Source organism: Balaenoptera acutorostrata, chromosome 18 (genome assembly GCF_949987535.1).
Source record: "Balaenoptera acutorostrata chromosome 18, mBalAcu1.1, whole genome shotgun sequence".
NCBI classification, from domain to species: Eukaryota; Metazoa; Chordata; class Mammalia; order Artiodactyla; family Balaenopteridae; genus Balaenoptera; species Balaenoptera acutorostrata.
The window spans coordinates 78,733,797-78,753,999 of record NC_080081.1 but is presented as its reverse complement, the minus strand read 5'-3'; the positions used below and the strand labels follow the sequence as shown (position 1 = coordinate 78,753,999).

Here is a 20,203-nt window from a genome sequence, read left to right as displayed (position 1 = left end):
TCTTCACGCATTTTCCTAGATGCTTATATCCTGCCACCAGCTCAAACATATGCAAAAGCAAACTGAAACTTGGATCCCCGCGAACTTGTTCATCTCTGCTAACTGAGCATTCTTTTCCTGGTCTGACTCAAGGCCTGTGAACATCCTTGGCCGGGCCTTCTCCCTAATTCTACATCCACCACCGCCACCACCCCTCCCTCGGTCTGCACAAATACACACCCCCATCCGGTACCAAACCACCATAAATTTGTCTTTTACAAAGCCCGCTGTGCATCCTTTCCTCTCAGTTTCAGCTCCATGATCGAAGTCTGGAAGCTCACCCCTCATACTAGCACAAGCTTCCTAACTAGACTCGCCGCTGCCCACCCGCTCAATCCGAAACACGTTGCACACCACGCCCGCGTCCGCCATCCCACAGCAGTGCTTTGCAGAGACACCTCCAGAAACCTTTCCAATAGCAAGACAGAGCCCCACCTGACTCTTTGGCTCTGACCACATCTAGGGGATAAGATGACAAAGGAGAACCAGAGGAGCAACCAAAGAAGTAGGTATAGGACCCGGGAGGGTACACAGGAAGGTCAAGAGACTGGGGCGGACACAGATAAAGAGGTAAGAATGATAAGCTTTCCTCCTCGATCCTGCCCAAAGCCCTGAATCAAGCCACTGTCTGACACCAAAGACCCTGGGGAACCAAGCAGTAAGGAGGACTGATGCCTGGAGGAACACAAGAACAGGTTAACCTGAAATCTGTCTAAGAGGGCAAGAGACCAGAGGGTGCGCCCAGGCACACAGAGGCCAAGATTACACTGAGAGGTTAAAAATCACGGGTACCAAGCATGTCCCCAGTATTTGTACTGGGTAGTAAGGAAATCCAATACTTGAAATGCCATCCTGGGTGGCTCAAGCAGTCCTTGTGTATCTGGTTCAACTCTTTTTTACCCCTTTATCACTTAAAAAGTGAAGATATTTACCAGGATAAAATAAGAAGTTAATTTCTAGTAAAACGTCTCCATTTAACACCTCCTCAAAGAAAACAGTACTATTTCCACCAGTCTTAAAGGTTATATATAACATGAAATACTCCTATTTTCCAAAGTTTTGATCTGTTAAATCATTCATTTGCACCTTACAAGTTTTAATATAAATTTACTCCTCAAAATAACAGCTTCCATGTTAAAGTATGCCTGAAGAGCCTCTCAGTCCTAAATTTCTCTGATTCAGAGATGGGTAGAAACCTCTAAGACATAAAAGGTGAAAGTACTGACCAGGATTCCAGTTAAATGCATAACAAAATCAGAAAACTATGAGTAATGATGAAGTCACTTCAGTGGTGATGGCTCCGAAGAAGCAAACCAAAAAAAAAACAAAAAAAAACCCCTCTTGCTAAAACGCCCATCAAAAAAGTATCTTAATTTCAGGAAGTGAAGATTCAGACAAAAGCGGGGAGGGGGAAACAATACTGAAACGGCAGATCGACAGAAATCACAGCAGTGACAGGCACACAGCCCCGTCATTCGATCGGTATCCACCAGGCATGATCATTCCCGGGCGAGCGGGAGCCCGGTCCCCCGTCCCGGCCGCCCCATCCCCGGCCTCTCCCCCGAGACCCCGTCGCCGGTACCCCCCGTCCTCCGCCTCCGTCCCCGGTACCCCCCGGTCCTCCCCCCCGTCACCCGGGCCCCGTTCCCAGCCCGCCCCCGCGTCCCCGGTCCCCAGGCCCCATCCCCGGGCCCCGTCCCCGGTCCCCCCGTCCTCCGTCTCCGTCCCCGGAACCCCCGGTCCTCCGCCCGCGTCCCCAGCCCGCCCCCCCCGTCCCCGGTCCCCAGGCCCCATCCCCAGGCCCCGTCCCCGGGCCCGCCGTCCCCAGGCCCCGTCCCCAAGCCCCCCGCCCCAGCCGCCCCGTCCCCAGGCCCCACCCCCGTCCCCGGGACCCCGTCCCCGCCCTACCTGCTGGCCTCCGAGCCACAGCCGCTGCTCCGACGCGGGGAAGCCCGTCTCGGCCGCGAGGCGCCGCTTCACGTCGCGCACCGTCCAGGACGCGGGCACCGCCATCGTCCTGCAGCCCACGCAGCCGGGCAGCACGGTCACCCGGAGCCACCTGTGTGAAGGCAAAGGCCTCAGCGGGCGCCACGTGGGGCCGCGCCCTGGGCCGACCCGCGCTCACCTGTCGCCCATGACGTGTCCTCACCGCCGGCGCCGCCGCGCCCGCACCATGCTCCCGCCGCAGCCCGCGCCTCCCGGCCCGGCCCGCCGACAGGGAGCCGCTGGAGGAAGCCTCGGCAGAGGAGGGGCCGGCAGAGGCGGCGGCGCGCTCCCGGCCGCAAGGGCCCCGGAGGCGCCGCCCGCGGGTACGCGCCCGCCCGGACCGTTAGCTGAGGAGACGCCTGGCCTGCGCGTAAGGCCCACCCGCAGGCCCTGCCCCAGGCCCCAGGCCCCGCCCCTCCGAAGGCCCCGCCCCTCATGGACCGTTCCGGAGGAGATGCCCCTCCCGTCAAGCCCCGCGTCTCCCTCACCTTTCCTTGAGGAGACGCTGGACCCACCAGGCCCCGCCCCGCCCTCAGGCCCCTTCCCGCCCATCAGGACTCGCCCCGCCTACAGGCTCCACCCTACCCGGATCTGTAGTTGAGAAGCTGCCTGGTCCCGTCCCTCCCTCAGGCCTCGCCAGCGCCCGCCCGCCCTCCGTCTGCGACAATGCCAGGCAGGGACCGCCTGCAACACTTCGCTGGAAACGCGGGACGCAGGTTTACAGAGGACTTGTGTTTTCCTTGACCGAGTTCAAAAGTGCCAGGACATGCAGAACTAGACCTGCAGGGCCTACGTCTCCTTCAGCCGTAATGATTTGAGTCTCTGGAAGCATCTCCAAATGAGGTTGACGGTGGCCTCTCGGGCACCAGCGGGGAACGAGGCGGCCGCAGAACAGTGTCTCCGCGGATTCGTTTCCTCTTTGTTTTTTTTTGTTTTTTTTTTTTTTTTAAAGGATTTTCTTATTTATTTATTTATTTATTTATTTTTTATTTTTGGCTGTGTTGGGTCTTCGGTTCGTGCGAGGGCCTTCTCCAGTTGCGGCAAGCGGGGGCCACTCCTCATCGCGGTGCGCGAGCCTCTCTCTATCGCGGCCCCTCCCGTCGCGGGGCACAGGCTCCAGACGCGCAGGCTCAGCAATTGTGGCTCACGGGCCCAGCCGCTCCGCGGCATGTGGGATCTTCCCAGACCAGGGCTCGAACCCGTGTCCCCCGCACCAGCAGGCAGACTCCCAACCACTGCGCCACGAGGGAAGCCCTCCTCTTTGTTTTTAAGGTACAAGAGGAGGATCGATGATTCGGTTTCCTGATGGAGTGAGGACTGCCAGCAGGAAAGTGATAGATGAGAATGCACGCGAGCGTATCCTATGACGCGTTAAAACATATGCAACTTATTTTGGCAATATTGTCTTCTGTTGTTGTGGCCCGTTTCCCATCACACCTGCAAGCTTGTAGTCAGAAGCAGAGTCTCAGAGTTGATGGAATCGCCCCAGAGTGACTAACGTTGCCTTGTAATTTGAAAGTGTATGTGGCTTGTTGACACTTAAGAACATGTCAGTCCTTTCTTCCGGCTAACGTCTCTCGGAGGTGTGGAAGAGACACATTGCGAAAAAAAAAGGCAACGTCTACTCAGGCAACTCAAAGGCTCTGTCGTGAACAGGTAAACTTGTGTGCTTCTTGTTTAAATACCCTTAATAGAATTAAATTTTAGTGTTGACCCCAAAAATGGTATTAAATACTGTTTTTCAATTTTACCCCCTCCTCCACAGAAAATATTACTCAGAACTCACTATCAGTAATAAAGATACAAAACACCCTTACAGCTGTTCCATTCCTTCCTTCCAACCGTATTTAAAAGTGAAGTTGCTATAAGTCATGCAGGTTTTTCCCTACTTGGAACAAGTAAGCATGTTCAATCAATTACAGGAGAACATGCAAATTCAATATAAAGATCAGGGAAGAAAACCCTAACGGATGAACGTTCACTTCTTCAATCAGACGAGGCCATACAAGCAAGTGCATTAGTGCCAGGACAAATCTTTCACACCTCAATTCTTTGATAACCCTCAGATCTCTGATTTCCTTAAGGAGCCAGGCAAACAGGGTGTAGTGGCAAAGGAACAAAGGTGCAGAGTGAAGACTCGAGAGACAAAGAAGTGGCCTGAAGGGAGAGGATTTCACAAGAAGTGAAGCAGATTTGGCTGGGGAAGGAGGCCGATCACGAAAATCTTTGAACACCTGGAGTTCAAAGTACACTCAGGATATCCTTTAAAGGGTTGGTCAGCGTGGGGCATGCAAATCTGGAACTCAGGCGAGGTGTCAAAGCTAAGGATATAGATTAGGGAATCATTCTTTTAATCACTCTGTTGATATTTGTTAAACCTCTCCTGTGTCCTAGATGCACACACTTCTAAATTGCAGGAATACAGCAATGAACAAAACAGAGTCCCTATCTCATGCTTACATTTTGAGGAAGAAGACAATAATAAACAAGTGGACAAATGATACATAAATTCACGCTATGAGGTCAGCCAGTTCTGTTTAAGTGAGGGGAGGGCGTTGGGGCTGTGCAAGATGGGACAGGAAAGGCACTCGGGTGGTCGCAGAACTTCTTCCTAAGAAGTGACAGGGAGCAGAGGCCTGGGTGAAACACAGGAAGGTGAGCTTCTCCAGAGAGAACTTACAAAGGGGGCAGAGAGCTGGTGCAGCGCACATTCCCCTCCTCTTTCACCCGCACTTGGTGTCGCTGCCTAATTCTTCCCCCTCTTCCAGTTCTCTCTCTGATGCATGCCCCAACCCGACACAAACTCAGATTTGGAATTAGTGTCTCCTGTTACTGGTGGCTTCCCGGGGCCTGGAAGAGGTCCTAACACAGAATAGGTGCTCAGTAAATATATACAAAGAAAGGAAGGAAGGACTGAGGGAGGGAGGGAAGGAAGAGAGGGAGGAAAAGAGGGAGAGAGGGAAAAGAAGGATTGAATAAATATCTGGAAAATACAGAAAAGTGGAAACTCAGACATTATTCATAATTCTAACACCAACCTTAATACAAACAACAATTTTATACATGGCCATAAATTGAAGGGGTTTTAATATGATGGTAATTATGCCATGAACACATAGTATTTTTCAATGTTTTTATCACTGTGTAAATCTCATTTCTATTAACTGCCTAACTTTCCATTGAGAAGAAATATCTTAGGCTACTTAACCCGATGAATAAGTATGGTAGTTTAATTTTTAATAAGTATGGGTATTTTAATTTTTCAAAAGTGCACAAACTTCGTAACTGTTGAATATCTGTTCATGAACCGTCACCATTATGTATGATAAGAAGGAAATTTGCAAAATGTATTCTAAGAAATGTTAAGCTGAGCCTTATATCCATTCTGTAGGAACCTATTATCAAATGCAGAACAGCAAGAAGCCAAAGCTTTAGTCCTTTCTTTTAGAACGAGTCCAAATCAGTAAGATAGGAGGGGGTCATGGGACCACCCTCTGAGCCTGTTTCAGTTATAGAGACGGGCAAATGAAGCTGTTTTATTGGACAACCTGGATTCAGCAGGACGCAGAGAACAATGTTATTCCTTCTCATGACCCCTGTTTTAACTTGCCCTGGTGCTTTCTTTCTCTTTCCCTGGATGACGTATCTGGCATTGCATGGGCCCCAGCGTCCCCATCACTATTAGATGATGAAAATCTTCCCGTCCCTAACGTGGACACATTTTAGTAACTGAAAATCCTATCCGGGGTAATCATCAAAATGCCAGTCCAATCCAGTGTAAAAATTCTTAAATTTTTATTCTGGTCCATTTGCAGTCTCACACTGCAGTTTAGAAGCATAGCTCCAGGCTCAGGTTAACTTCCCCTGAAACAATGCTTTGTGATTTTACAAACTGGAATGCACCTGATAGCATGTCTTTGATCAGAGGGAAACAATTAATTAGCCCCTTCTGGAAAATGTTCTCCAATTATACAAAGACAAAAGTATAACAAATCATTATTCCTTTGTTTCATGAGTCAGCACAAGGCTGTTTAGCTTGGAAATAAAAAGATGAGGATATTGTGGGCATGCCATTCAGTGAAGTCCTAAAAAATAAGTAAAACCATAAACGAAACAGGGAGAGGAAGAAGATCTCTAAGGGAGAGAAAACAGCACCTGCAAATTATGGAGTCAAAAATAGCAATAAAGCTGAGGAACTTCTAATAGTTCCCTACGAAAAGGTCAGAGGGCAAAATTCGTGCTGGAGCGTAAAAAATATGACCACGCGGTCATGAAGTCTCTATGCCACATATGGAGTGACTGGAGGGGATGGGGAACCCCTTTCAGATTTTAATCAGGTTAGGCGATCATAGCTACATTTTACAAAGATTCCTCAGGCAGCAGAACTGAGGGTGACTTAAGGAGACAAGACTTAAACTAGGAACAAAACCAAGGGAAAAATCGTATCCGTGAGATTAAGTAAAAAGCTTCAAGAAGGGCATCAGCAATGCCAAGTAGCTGAAGTGCCTATAGGATCGGACGACAGGGAGGCCATTGTTGACTTAGTTCTTTGCTCCAAAACCTACAAGAATTTGTAGGATCCAGGGTCAAGTTATTCAGTGTGGCATACAAGGCTCATCACAGTTTAGCACCAATCAACCTTCTCAGAGTCTTCTCAGGCCACCCTGCCAACCATAAAAGTCTGTGTCCCAGGATAAGGGAAGACACCCGTCCTGTCTGTTTTATGGGAAAAGAAGGATTTTCCCAGCAGACTTCTATTTCTCTCATTAGCCAGAACTTTATCACATGGCCACCCCATAGCTGCGAGGAAGGCAAGGAAAGTGAACACAGTTGTCTCTCGATATGAGGAGCAGGAGGGAGGGGGGATTGGTTCCAGGACCCCTGTGGTTTCCAAAATCCTTGGATGCTCAAGTCCCTTATATAAAAGGGCATAATATCTGCATATAACCTACACACATCTGTGTACTTTAAATCATCTACAGGTTACATATAATACCTACTACAATGTAAATGCTCTGTAAATAGTTGCCGGCTCATGGCAAATTCAAGTTTTGCTTTTTGGAACTTTCTGGATATGGAGTTTCCACAGGTTTATTTAGCTTTTCAAGCCTCCATAGTAGGTTCCAGCAAGATAGTAGGGATTTGTGCGTGATCACCGGATCAGCCTACAGCATTGCTCTAATCTACATGGCAAAATGATGTTTAAATAATCTGCAGAAATATTAGAAAACAGTGCAACTGATAAGATTTTAAAAGATGTTGTGTAGTAACATATCAAGGTACATTTTTCTGAAGGATGGGGGAGGGGTGATATTGTGTGCAAGTAATCTTTCTTGGCCTTGGGATGGGAATTTGGGCAGATCCTATGATTCTTTTGCTCACTCTAATATAATGGCAGTCCTGAGGTCACTTTAAGTTATTTCAATTCTATGATTGGAATAAGTTCAGCCAAAATCATTACATAAAAATTCAACCTTCAATCCTCATTCAAAGGTCAGTTTTCTCCTCACTGAAGCTATCACCACCCCACACTAAGGCGGGTGGTCAGAGCCTTCCTAGAGGGAAGGGGTGGGGGGGTTCTCCCCTCTCCTTGTTCCCCCAAATAGTCAGCTGCGATTGAGCCCACACAGGCCAAAGCCCTGAGACAGGAAAGGAAAGAGGGTGGTCTGTTCCTACTTGGCTGGGTGGACCTGAGCCCTATGGGCCTGGCAGGTGACTGAGGTCACCCTTTCTCTTCCTTGCCTCTGTGTTTGATAAACCTCCCCCCGTTTCTGCTTTCCATCAGATCGCCTGACCTTGAAGAAGCATGGGGAGTCCACCGTCCTGAGTCAGGCTTGCTGGTTTCCACTCGTTTTGTCTCCATGCTTTCCTGGGGCGTCCAGCACCTGCCCTCTGCCCGCCACAGCCTCCACTGCCGGTGAATATCCTAAAATCACTGAGTTGGACCCTTTAAAAGGTGAATTTTATGGTATGCGAATTATATCTAAAAATAATAACATTGTAGTTGATGCGAAGGCAAAGGCATTCCCTGTACCACAGTGTGTAGAGTCCCTCTGGGCACGAACATTTGTGAATGTGGCTACTTTGACTTTTCTGGTGAGTCCAGTGGTTTGTCTATTTAACCGTCTTCTTAAGATGCTCTGGGTCTTTTTCCAGAATGGTCGGAATTGACATCTTTGCCCTCACATACATACAGGAACAGAATGAAATACAAACTCCTTAGAAGGACCTTCAAGTTCTACTTGTCACACTCATCTCTCACTCCCCGCCCTCGCCCCAATTTACTCTCCCCCAGCTCCCACCTACCCTTCCGGGCTCTGCTGCAGCCTCATGAAATTAACTCCCCAGCTCTCTCACATGGTCTCTGCCTGTATTCCCCTTCCTTCCCCGATGTCCACTCCTCCTTCAGATGCACCCCAAGGATCCTTCGCTGGGAAACCTGACGCCTCACAGGGCACCTTGGCTGCGAGCCTGGTGCCCACCTTCTAGATGACTTCCCCCGTGGACCCCACAACTCCACCATCAAGGCCTTATGCAGAGTGATCCTTTGCACAGAGGATCTGGGCTTCAACCAGAAAGGCAGAGCTTAGCCGGCAAGCCACGTTCAATACAACAAGCCAAACAAGTGAAAGAACTTCCCTTCTCTGTGCTAATGGAGACACGGTGCCTTAACTTTTTTTTTTTTTTTTGAAATAACTTTGATTTTATTTGTAATTGTATATATTTGCTTATAACTTTGACAAAGAACATCAAAGAATTTGGCACTGAAATCTCATACTGCTGTGATTAAAAGGAGCCTGAGAGCCTGGATAAGGGCAGGATTAATAATAATAATAATTTGACTATGATATCTTATCCCTGAAAGCTTTTGACATATTTTATAGTGTTCTTTAAAGGCTCAGTAAATATAGTATGGTATTCTGGATTGGATCCTGGAATGGAAAATGATACTAGTGGATAACTAGTGAATACAAATAAAGTCTGGAATTTAGTTAATGATAATGTCCTAATGTTGTATCAGCTAGAACTCTTGTGATTGAAAGTAACTGAGGCTCAGCTCAGCGTACAAGGGAAATGGAACAATCATGAGTTTATCTCAAATTAGACTTGGTATGGTACAAACTTCTTTCTCTCTATTCTGCTTCTCTCTCTGTCTCTCTCTCCTCTGGATCCCTCTATGTTGCTCTAAAAGAAAACCTGTGTACTTCACTAAGATGCCATTGTTAGCCCCAACTAGTTATCTACTTAACATTCCAAGTGGAGGAAATGTATGCTTCCCTCTCCAATATCTATGTATGAAAAGTGCTAAAGAGCTAAAATCTATTTTAGTTATTTATTCACCCTTGAAATGATTACTAAGCCTGTTCATTTTGGCCATCCAAACTCATGTGATCAAATAAGAATCAATCAACTACAGAGAAAAAAACTGTCTTGGGAAAACTGAATCTATGCAGTCATGTCACCAACATGTATGATCTCAAACAGGATAGGGTTTCTTTGCTACATGATCCCACAGCATCCTGTATATTCCTCAGTGAAATTATTCTAAATCATCGCAAGTCTGACTTCCTCATAAGATCATCTTTGGTGACTTGAGTTATGAAATATTGCCTTACTGATCTTTCTATCTCCATGTTTATCTGATGTTAGTAACTACAAAATATTTGATGAATGGAGACAGAAAATAAATCAATCTGATGCAGGTAAGAAAAATAACTGGAGTTAGCACAGAATATGTTAATATTCATTTTTGTTTTTTGGCATTTAAGCAAAATTAATTTTGTTTAATGGAGGCATTAGATGTTAGTCCATGCCTCTGTTTGTTTCTCTGAGGTATAAGTGACATGTAATATTAGTTTCAGGTGTACAACATAATAATCGGCTATTTGTATATGTTGCAAAATGATCACCGCAATACGTCTAGTTAACATCTATCACTACACATAGTTACAATTTTTTTCTTGTGATGAGGACTTTTAAGATCTACTCTTAGCAACTTTCAAATATACAATACAGTATTATTAACTGTAGTCACCATGCTGTACCTTAAATCCCCATGGCTTATTTATTTTATAAAGATGCTCATTTTTAACATAGCTCCTAGATGCTAGCTTTTCCCTTTTTTTTTTTTTAAATGTATTATCCATTTAACTTGAAGGTGAGGTTCTAGACTCAGCATTTTCACATGAGTGAGAATCCACTGGAGCATATGGTTTCTAGCCAACGGGTGAAAGAAATCCAGCAAGGCTCTTTAAACCCCATTCAGGATGGGAGTATGGGTGGCCCAGGAAGCCTGAATGATCATCTCAGATTCTCACTTATTCTTCCCTTCTACACAAGGAAGGAAAATGGAAATAGAGGAGACGGTGCCTTAACTTTTATTTTTAGTTCCATTAAACATGCTCTGAGAAATGATGTCATGTTTCTGAATGAACAATCCTCCCTTTCCTCCTTCCAAAGAGGGACTACAAATTCCCTAAACTGCTGTAAAAGTTTCGACAAAATAGAATTGTATAGACTTTGCATGATGCTTTTGAATCTATTGTTAATGTGAATGCGAGGTAGCTGTTTGGTTGCCAAAAATCCTAGATTATTCTAATATAGCTTTGCCAAAGCAAAATTAACCAGGAAGGACCTTAAGTGTAGTCATGGTTATATACAGCAATGGGGTAATCCGAAAGAACTTTGCATTAGAAAGGAAAAAAGTGACTCAGGCCCTCAGATTTTGTAAAGGTGACACATCTTGAGCCATATTAGCCATTTCAGGAAATAATAAAACCACATGTGGTTTCTGAATTCCTCTTCCATTTATGACGACCTTGATTAAACATCCCCTCTTGGAACGCTTTATAGAAAATACGGAGATAGAGTGAGCTAACTATAGCATTATGTACATTAAAATAAATGTACTGCATGCTAATAATTAGAGTGTTTTAATGGAGTCTCGGCCCTAGACACAATGGTAGGAAACTTATGACATAAACCTATAAAACACTCCATCATAAAATTGACTAAATTGAACATAAAAAAAAGGAAATGGTATGAGCAACGAATACCATAATACACTCTAATACACTTCTTCCTTTTTTCTGTTTCTTCCAGCTATTGATATTGTGCTTTTCTTTTAGGGAGTTAATAATTTTCCTTCTGTTTTGTCCTTTATTTACACAAGTTGCTTTTCTTCACTTTCCACCTGTCTCCATCCTCCACCCCTTGTGTGGAGGTGAACTGATGGTCAGACCCGACCCCCCCTGCAGCCCCGCTCTCACGCCTTTCCATGGGAGGGATGTCACCGCTCCGAGCTCACTTCCTCACCTGTTACGACCCTTCCTCAGGGTTACGGTGAGATGAAAAGGGGTGTCGCTGACCTGGGAGGGTCGCACTTATTCATACAATAAAAATGCGTGACAACCACGATGCGCTGGGTGCTGGCATCCTGATAAAGGAGCACAGTTCCCGCCTCTGTCTGGGGGTGCGTCAGCTCATGGAAACGGCACGCAGGCAGGCATCACGAGAGGGCAGCCCCCACACTCTTCTTCTCACCCTCATCCTCCCCATCGCCCTCCTCTGTGGCTCTGGCACCTGAACAGTCAAGGCCAATGCCAGAAAAACCGTGCAGCAGGCCAGTGGTGTCTTGGGTACCCTTCAACATCTGGATCTGAACTTCACCTCCTCTCCTGATGCACTCTGCACTTTGATCTACTGCTTCCCCAGCTCTGCTGAGTTCAGTAAGCGTGACCTGTGCCCATCCTATGTTCAGGCACTCCGCCGGGTGCCCAGAAATCAAAGACCAATGATGCTGTCAATAACGACCCCAATGCCTGTAAGGAGCTCAAAGACTGAAATGATACACAAACATCATTTCAATATGAAAGGGAAAGTGCTAAAATAAAGGAAAGCTCCTGAGTGTCAACGGCGTTGTCTTCCATTAAAGGTTTTCTTGGATGAGCACAGCAGCCTCAAGTCCCCGTCAGGAAAGAGACTGCCCTCCTGGTTGACTCCGTGTCTGGACTGAGATCTGGTTCTTCCTTTTCCTCCTTCATTGTCTTTACTCCCAAGCGTACCCACGGTCGGCTCCCATCAGCTCCATCCTCCACGCCGTCGTGGATCTGCTTCCCTGCCAGGCACACCCCTCCTGCTCACGAGGAGTCCCACTCCAAAGTGGCCCTGGGATTCCCTTCACGTGCATTTCCCTGCGTCTGTGTGTCTTTAGAAATAGAATTTATTTTTCTTTCCGTCTCTTCAACCCTTCTTTGGAGAAGACCACGCACACGGGGTAACTCTCAACAAGACGTATCCCTCTCGATGCCAGGGCACTGTCTCCTCTGATCCCCACTTGCTTCTTCCAGCAGGAAGGCAATGCAGCCTATTCCTCTCTCTCAAGGATATTTCTGTTGCTGTGTGGGCACTCGGTTCAGAGTTTGGGAAGGTGAGTCACCCAACTGCCTCTGAAATCGTATCACAGAGACCACGGTTCACTTACAGCAGTCATTGGGATGGTGAGAAATTCAAAACCACACATTATAATAATACCTGCCATAATGAAACACTTACTGGGCACCCAACACTTCTAATTTAATCTTCACTAAAATCCTATGAGGCATTTTTATTTCTATTTTACAGATTTTTTTAAAAAAGAGATTCAGGAAGGTTATAACTTCCGCAGACCACACACAGGGCCAAGATCTAACCCCACTCCGTGCAAACCCATACCCTGTCCATACCCCCATATGGGGTTGTTATTGGTGCTAATAGAGATGTTTATCCTGGGGAAAACATGACTCCAGGGTACATGTTATACTGTTCAAATAAGAGAATGGTTTTCATGTATAAAAATTTCTGTGTCTCCAGAGACAGATTTGGGGTTCACTCTAAGGAAAAATATTCCACCAATTAGAACAATACTCATTTGTATTCATTTATCACCAATCACATGCTGAATCTTTCACACCCACTGTCATATTTAATTCCCAGGTAAATCTACAAAGAAGACATTATCAACCACATTTATAAATCAGGATTCAGGACCCAGAGATGGTAAGTAATTTGTCTAAGATTTCCTTGCAAATGCCAAGTGTCAAGACTGGAACCCAGGTTTCCATTCAATTTCCTTATTCTATGCTGCTCCCCAGAATTGAAGTAAAGGGGAAACACTTTGCTTGAGATTCTAAAAATCTCACACAGTCAGCATGCTTTAGGGGTAAAAGTGCCCTAAAATCTCTCCTAAGAGCTAATTACAGTCTTGTATTTTCAAGCACATGGCAATTTTATAGTCTGGCTGGATGTAGGCAGCACAAAAGCCCTTACACACGTGCTGGAAAACACTTTTGAATGAATATGGTAAGTCAGACAAAGACAAATATCATACGATACCACTTATATGTGGAATCTAAAAAAATGGTACAAATGAACTTATTTACAAAACAGAAATAGAGTCACAGATGTGGAAAACAAACCTATGGTTACCAGGGGAAAAGGGCGGGAGGAATAAACTGGGAGATTGGGATTGACATATACACACTGCTATATATAAAATAGATAACTAATAAGGACATACTGTATAGCACAGGGAACTCTACTCAGTACTCTGTAATGGCCTATATGGGAAAAGAATCTAAAAAAGGGTGGATATATGTATATGCATAACCTATTCACTTTGCTGTACACCTGAAACTAACACAACATTGTAAATCAACCACAGTTCAATAAAAATTAAAGATAAATAAGTAAGTAAATGTGATATATAAGCATGAATTACAGAATAGAGATATAGACATATCTACATGTCTATATAGATATAGACAGCAAAAAGGGTGAGATTTTACAATTCACTAGTTCTGTTCAGTTAATTACAGCCAATTGAGTTACTTGTGTAAAAATACACTCCCCTATGTTTAGTTGTTAAGCAGTGTCTCAGATAGAATCCCTAGACCGTGATTTGATTAAACTAACATCCTTTGGATCAGAAGTATTTGAGAAATGAGTTTATTTATGAAAAATGGAATCTTTTTTATTTTGTCATATTTTATTTTTAACATTTCTTGCTTACATTCATTAAAGATTTTTAAAAATAAAAAAACATGTTCTTATTTATCTAATGTCTAAATATCTGGACTTGGAGTAATAATGTCAATGAATGATCACTCCAAAAGCTGACCATTGTTTTATCTCTGTGCAGAGTCAGTGCCACAATAACTTGAAAATATGAATCACAGAAACTGTGTCCACAAAATTACAGATCTGTGAATTTGTGAAAAACAATGTTCTGTTTTTTCCCTTTGCTTTATATGAAAATAGGAGCGTGCTACAGCCTTCCTCACACGGAAGGGTTCATGAATGGCTTCATGCATTTGCTGTTTGGAGAACAATGATAGTAGTTGGCAGGCAACCACTACTGGAGGGGACACAAAGGAAATGCTAGTTAGAAATAGGTCAAGAGAGCTTTTTAAGGAAAATTGGGAATGAATCCATAAAAAACCAAAATGACTGAATTTTACATGATTACTGCAATTGAACAGATGCTTCATCTGTTAAAATCCTACATTTTTGCTCATTTCCCAAACCAGTTCAAATTTTCTCTTGATAGGATTTTATTGGATAAATTAGATAGTTATAAAATGGAAAAAGGAAATGTCTATTTACTGACTGCTTCTAAAAATGAATATTTCTGAAGCAGCAGGGACAAAATTTTTAAATAGAGAAAGGGTAGAATAATATTCAAATGTACAGTTTTTCTTTCAGAATTCACCCAAATCTAAATCTAAACAAACTGTATGATTGTTCACTATTTCCATAATCTTTATAACTACAATGGCTAAGTAATTTACATTAAAAACTCATCAGTGGGGCTTCCCTGGTGGCGCAGTGGTTGAGAATCTGCCTGTTAATGCAGGGGACACAGGTTCGAGCCCTGGTCTGGGAAGATCCCACATGCCGCGGAGCACCTAGGCCCATGCGCCACAACTACTGAGCCTGCGCGTCTGGAGCCTGTGCTCCGCAACAAGAGAGGCCACGATAGTGAGAGGCCCACGCACCGCAATGAAGAGTGGCCCCCGCTTGCCGCAACTAGAGAAAGCCCTCGCACAGAAACGAAGACCCAACACAGCCATAAATTAATTAATTAATTAATTAATTAAAAAAAAACCCAACTCATCAGTGGAAAACTATTAAGGGCAAGTGAATGTAGTTCAGAAAACACATATTTAATGTCCTTAGCAACGAAAGTTATATATGTGTTTGTCTTGTAAGCCTTTGGTCACTTTCTTGTTTTCTAAATATCTTCCCTTTTTGGTTAAATAATCTAAAGATATTATAGATGCAAAACAAATATTCCAAGAAGGAAATGCTGGTCATTGTCTGCAAACCGTCTCCTTACACATCCAATCGGCCACCGTGTCGAAGTGCTCAGTCCTATCAACACCTTTTGAATCCATTCCCTCCGTCTGTTCCTGTTGGTTCAGGTCCTTACCCTCTTTTACTCAGACCACTAGGTCAGGGTCCCAGCTCTTCTCACTGCCCCAAATCGTTTCCCCTCCGACTAATCCTTCCTGTTGCCACCGAGTTGATCTATAACGAAGCACGACTGAGCCTTTCCCCAGCATAACAACACTCAGTGCTTCAAGTTCAAAGGCTTCAGAGACAGGCTCACCTCTCCTGCCTTGCCCCAGCCCCTCCTTCCTGAGCATCCTCCCAGAGCCCTGCAGCCATGCTCATATCGTTGTACCTTTTTTGCACATTTCCCTGGACATTCTGTTTTAAAGATGTTAAAGTGGAAAAAAAAGCACCAACAGCTAGGCATGGCTTAACCAGTCAACTGAGTGGACGCAGAAGGTTAAGACGACTCAATCCAGGGGGAATCCACGCTCTGAAGTGAAAGAATGGGCTAATCCTAACCTAACCCTTTGAGCAGCCTTCACTAAATAACTGTAAGTAAATTGGGTAACATTCATGGTAATTACTCTAAAAATGTATGGTCACAATTTCCTGTTCCAGAATAGGGAACAAGGGTTCTTAATCATCTCGTATTGTAACACGACCTATGGATCCAAAGAATATGATGACGAGGTACTATTAGTAAAGTGCAGACACAGAGATGACCCTCCCAGTGTTTGCCTGTTTCAGTGGCTGTGAGCAGCGGACAGAGAAGCCATCAGTTGCCTCCTCCGTACTTAACACGGTATCTGCAAGACATGCGTCCTCCTTGCAAACCTTCTCTCCTCTCCTTCTGGGGCTCGACTGAAGCTCTAAGCTAAGCCCTCCCTAGTTAAAAATAAAGGTATGGTAAACATGTATGATGGGTCTGTAGTACATCACTGTCTTTTTTTTTTTTTTTGGCTGTGTTGAGTCTTCGTTTCTGTGCGAGGGCTTTCTCTAGTTGCGGCGAGCGGGGGCCACTCTTCATCGCAGTGCGCGGGCCTCTCACTATCGCGGCCTCTCTTGTTGCGGAGCACAGGCTCCAGATGCGCAGGCTCAGTAGTTGTGGTGCACGGGCCCAGTTGCTCCGCGGCATGTGGGATCTTCCAGGACCAGGGCTCGAACCTGTGTCCCCTGCATTGGCAGGCAGATTCTCAACCACTGCGCCACCAGGGAAGCCCCATTGTCTTTTAAAAAACACATTTGCCTTCATCTTTCTCCATGCAGGTGAAAGGAACAAATTAAATACTGTCTGAAATCCATTCATTCGGGACTCTGCATTCAGCCACCACTTTCTTGCAACGTGAGAACGGTCAGTTCCTTTTCGTTGTTTTCCCTTTTGTGGGCAGTGGGGAGCAGGTAGCAATTTAACCTTACGTCAAAATGTCAAATGGTTTGGCTGTGCCTTCTTATGCCAGAGGGCACAATCATATGCAATCACTTTTATACAGCTTTTCTGTCTTTTATATTTTCTACGATTGTTCTAGGGATTTTGTTTTTTTCTATTCACTCTTTGAGGGCTTTTTCTACAGCACCTATTTACTTGGTCTAGGAGGTGAGGTGCTGTAGCTTTCAGATGGAGTTTGCCTCTGAAAAGAATTAGCGTTTTGTTTCTGTACTGTTTTTCGATGGCTACTGCTTTCAATCATAACAGACTAGAAATGAGAACCATTTATATTAAAGTTTCACATATAAATCGTTTTGCCTACTGCTTAATTTAAAAAAATCATCTTGAGTCAATTTAACTCTATGCTATCACTTCTATATGAGATTCCTTCCCCCAGCACCCCTCCCCAGGAGATTCAGTAAATGAGGTAATTTAAAATCCTGTTTCATGCTGGGTAATAAGTTAACTTTCTATTATTCTGAAGAAAAAGCTATCAGTTGATTTTTCAGCGAAGGGGACCTTCCTAAGCAGTGTCTAAAGGGCAATGATTCTGACAGCCATGAATGTTAAATAACACGTGTTTCTATGGCTGTGACTGTTCCTCTTCTCCCATCTGTGCCTTCTGGTGACCGCACCGAACTTGCCCCGGCTCCGCACACGAGTCCCTCCTTCCCTGAGAGGAACCTGCCTGGAGCGGAGCAGCCCTTGGGGCTCCTCAGAGGACCACCCTGCAGTTTAAGAAGTGCCCCCTGACACAGATGTACACGCAGGGCCCTGCCACAAACACCAGGGAAAAATAAGACGTCTAGGGTTTGCTTTAACACACTGACACAAAGAAAAAGAGGGTCATGAACAAATGTGGTGGATTTCAATCATCACTGAATCTGCCCATTGGCTATATGGATGTTCATTGTAATAGTTCCCCCTACTTCTGTGGATGCCTGAAATTTCTCATGATAAAGTTTTTATCACAAGGTAGAGGGGTACCAAGGCCAAGCATAGGATTTCTGTCAATTCCAGGTAAGGAGGGTGAAAGCCCAAGCACCCCTCCACATACACCAATACTTTCCCTTTGCCCCATGGGCCCACTCTCCACCCTGCTCTGGGCCTCTGGCCAGAAATCCCCACCACCAACCAAGAAGGACAAGAAAGATGGGTTTGCAACTGCTCATTAGGCTGGGATGGTGGTGGCAGCACCGTTCCTGGGGCATCTGCGTGATGACAGATGCTCTGGACTGTGGGTGAGCCATCAGTGCTGGTTTCTGGAGGATGGAGGGATGAGAGCAATGGTGCCCTTTTCCACATCAGGTACTACACAAGTGTCTTACATTCACAGTCTCTGATCTAACATTATTATAGGCATTATTTTCCCCATATTATGAAAAGAAGTAACTTACTCAAGGCTCCATGACTAGTAAATGGGATTCAAACCAAGTTATGTCTGGCTCAAAAGTTTATACTCTTCCCATTACACAATTTGTTTTCTCTTAAAGGAGCTGGGAGGGTGTTTGTTGAGTTGGTTTTGCTGTGTTTGGATGCAGAGGTAGGTGTCTAAGGAAGAGAGGAAAGAGAAGACATAGAAGGGATAGGATGGGAACCATCCTCCCCTCTCTGGCCACACACGAAGGACTGGTGTGGAGCCTATGAGGACAGAAGGTGAAGAACCAGTGCCATGAAATACTGAATGGGAATAAGTCCATGCAGCACTGCCTCTTTCCTAGGAAACAAAATCAGCACGGGCTTGAGGAGAAGCCATTCCTCTTCCCGACCTACCATCCACAGGTTGCAGTCACTTTGGTCCCAAGGGAGTCCATTGGGATAAAGTCTTACTGAGGCACCAACTGCAGGGGTCATGACAAGTGCCCTTGACCAAGAGGCTCAAGTGGAAAGAACGTGAGCAAATTCGTTCCTGGGCCCATAGGAGATGTCACCGCCCTGAGGACACCCAGAAGTAGCTGGGGAAGAATTTAAGCCAACAAGAAGAGCATGGAGGTTAAGGTCTTACCAACAGGTGAAGATCTGGAGCCATGGAGACATGGGTGTAAATATTAATTGACCTTATTTATACTCACAAGCTATTGAAACCTAGGAGGTGCGGAATAATTGCTAATCCACTGTTCTTTCTTTGGACTCTACGTCCCTGGCTCTATTCCGGGGTTACTGCCACCAAATCCATGACTCCATCAGAAGTCAGGGCTGGCAGGTTTGCTTCGCCCTCTCCTGCACACCTGCTCTTCCCTGTCTGGGCTTAGTTTTCATACAATTGGACTCAGCTTATCTGCCTGCTCTCCTGAAGACTGGACTCTGCTCTCTCATCTGAATCTTTGTTACTTCGATTATGGGATAATAGGAAATAAATATTTGGTCTTTGCCTCTGGATCCTGGCACAGAGCTCCTAAAACTCTTGGAATTTCCTGAGTGATAAGAGTGTTTTCTGTATGCTGATGGCAGGGCCCCCAGGTAGCCTCAGATGGGGGTGGGGAGGGGAGTTGGTCACCCCAGGAGCCAACCACATGATTAGAGGGTAGGAACTTTCTGACCCGTTCTGATCTCCAGGGAGGGGAGATAGACTAGAGATTGACTTCAACCACCAACGGCCTATGATTTAATCAATCACGCCAACATGATGATACTTAGCTGGGAACTCTGGAACAACCACCAAGCTGCAGGAGTTTCCAGGCTGGTAAGCACATGAAGGTGCTGGGACGGGACGTGCACCTGGAGAGGGCCCGGGAGCTCTGCACACCTGCTGCCCCCAAATCTTGACCTATGCATCTCTGCCATGAGCTGTTCCTGAGTTGTATTCTTTATAATAAACTGTAGTCATAAGTAAAGAGCTTTCTGGGTTCTGAGTCAGTCTAGTGAATTATTGAACCTGAGGGCAGGGGTCCTGGGAATCCCTGAATTTGTAGTGGGGGTAGCCTGGGGATTCCGTCCCTGCTGGCACCTCAAGTGAAGGCGATCCCGCAGGACTAAGCCTGTAACCGTGGGGTCTGTGCTAACTCTGGGTAGTTAGTGTTGGAATCAACTTGAATTGCTGGACACCCAGGAGGTACTGGAGAATTAGGGAACCGATGGTTGTTGGAAAGATCCTCATCAGGTTGTCGACATTCATCTTAAATGACATTCCGACACTGCCAGGTGGTCAGGACATTCTCCCAGCCTCCCTGGACAGACTGACACATGAACCAGCATAGAGCCATCAGGTAAGGGCCTCTTACACACAGCCCTCCTGGCCAGAACTGCCGTCATCTCTCACCTGGGTTGTGACAGCAAACCATAATGGGTTTCCCCGCCTCTACCCCTGCCCTCCACACAGCAGCTAGAGGGACCCTTTTACAAAGTAAGTCAGACCGTGTCACTCCCTGCAGTGGGTCC

The 20,203-nt window shown here is 45.5% G+C and overlaps 1 protein-coding gene and 1 long non-coding RNA gene across 4 annotated transcripts in view; one reads left to right on the top strand and one right to left on the bottom strand.

Annotated features, from left to right (window-relative positions):
• SACS (sacsin molecular chaperone) overlaps positions 1–20,203 on the bottom strand; it is a 78,397-nt gene that overhangs the window by 37,085 nt on the left and 21,109 nt on the right. The window contains exons 1-2 of one of the 3 annotated variants that reach the window (XM_057533207.1): positions 2,165–2,398; positions 1,948–2,098 (exon numbers count right to left, since the gene is read on the bottom strand). In XM_057533207.1, coding sequence (XP_057389190.1) covers positions 1,948–2,098; positions 2,165–2,175 — 162 coding nt within the window. In that variant the 5' untranslated portion in view covers positions 2,176–2,398. Of the gene's footprint in view, positions 1–1,947; positions 2,099–2,164; positions 2,399–20,203 lie in introns of those variants that run through there. The other 2 variants (XM_057533206.1, XM_057533208.1) reach the window with 2 other exon arrangements.
• Positions 3,287–19,628, top strand: LOC130705633 (uncharacterized). Its single transcript, XR_009005968.1, has 5 exons — positions 3,287–3,681; positions 7,811–7,981; positions 13,000–13,062; positions 16,666–16,750; positions 18,367–19,628. It is a non-coding gene; the product is annotated as an uncharacterized LOC130705633 (long non-coding RNA).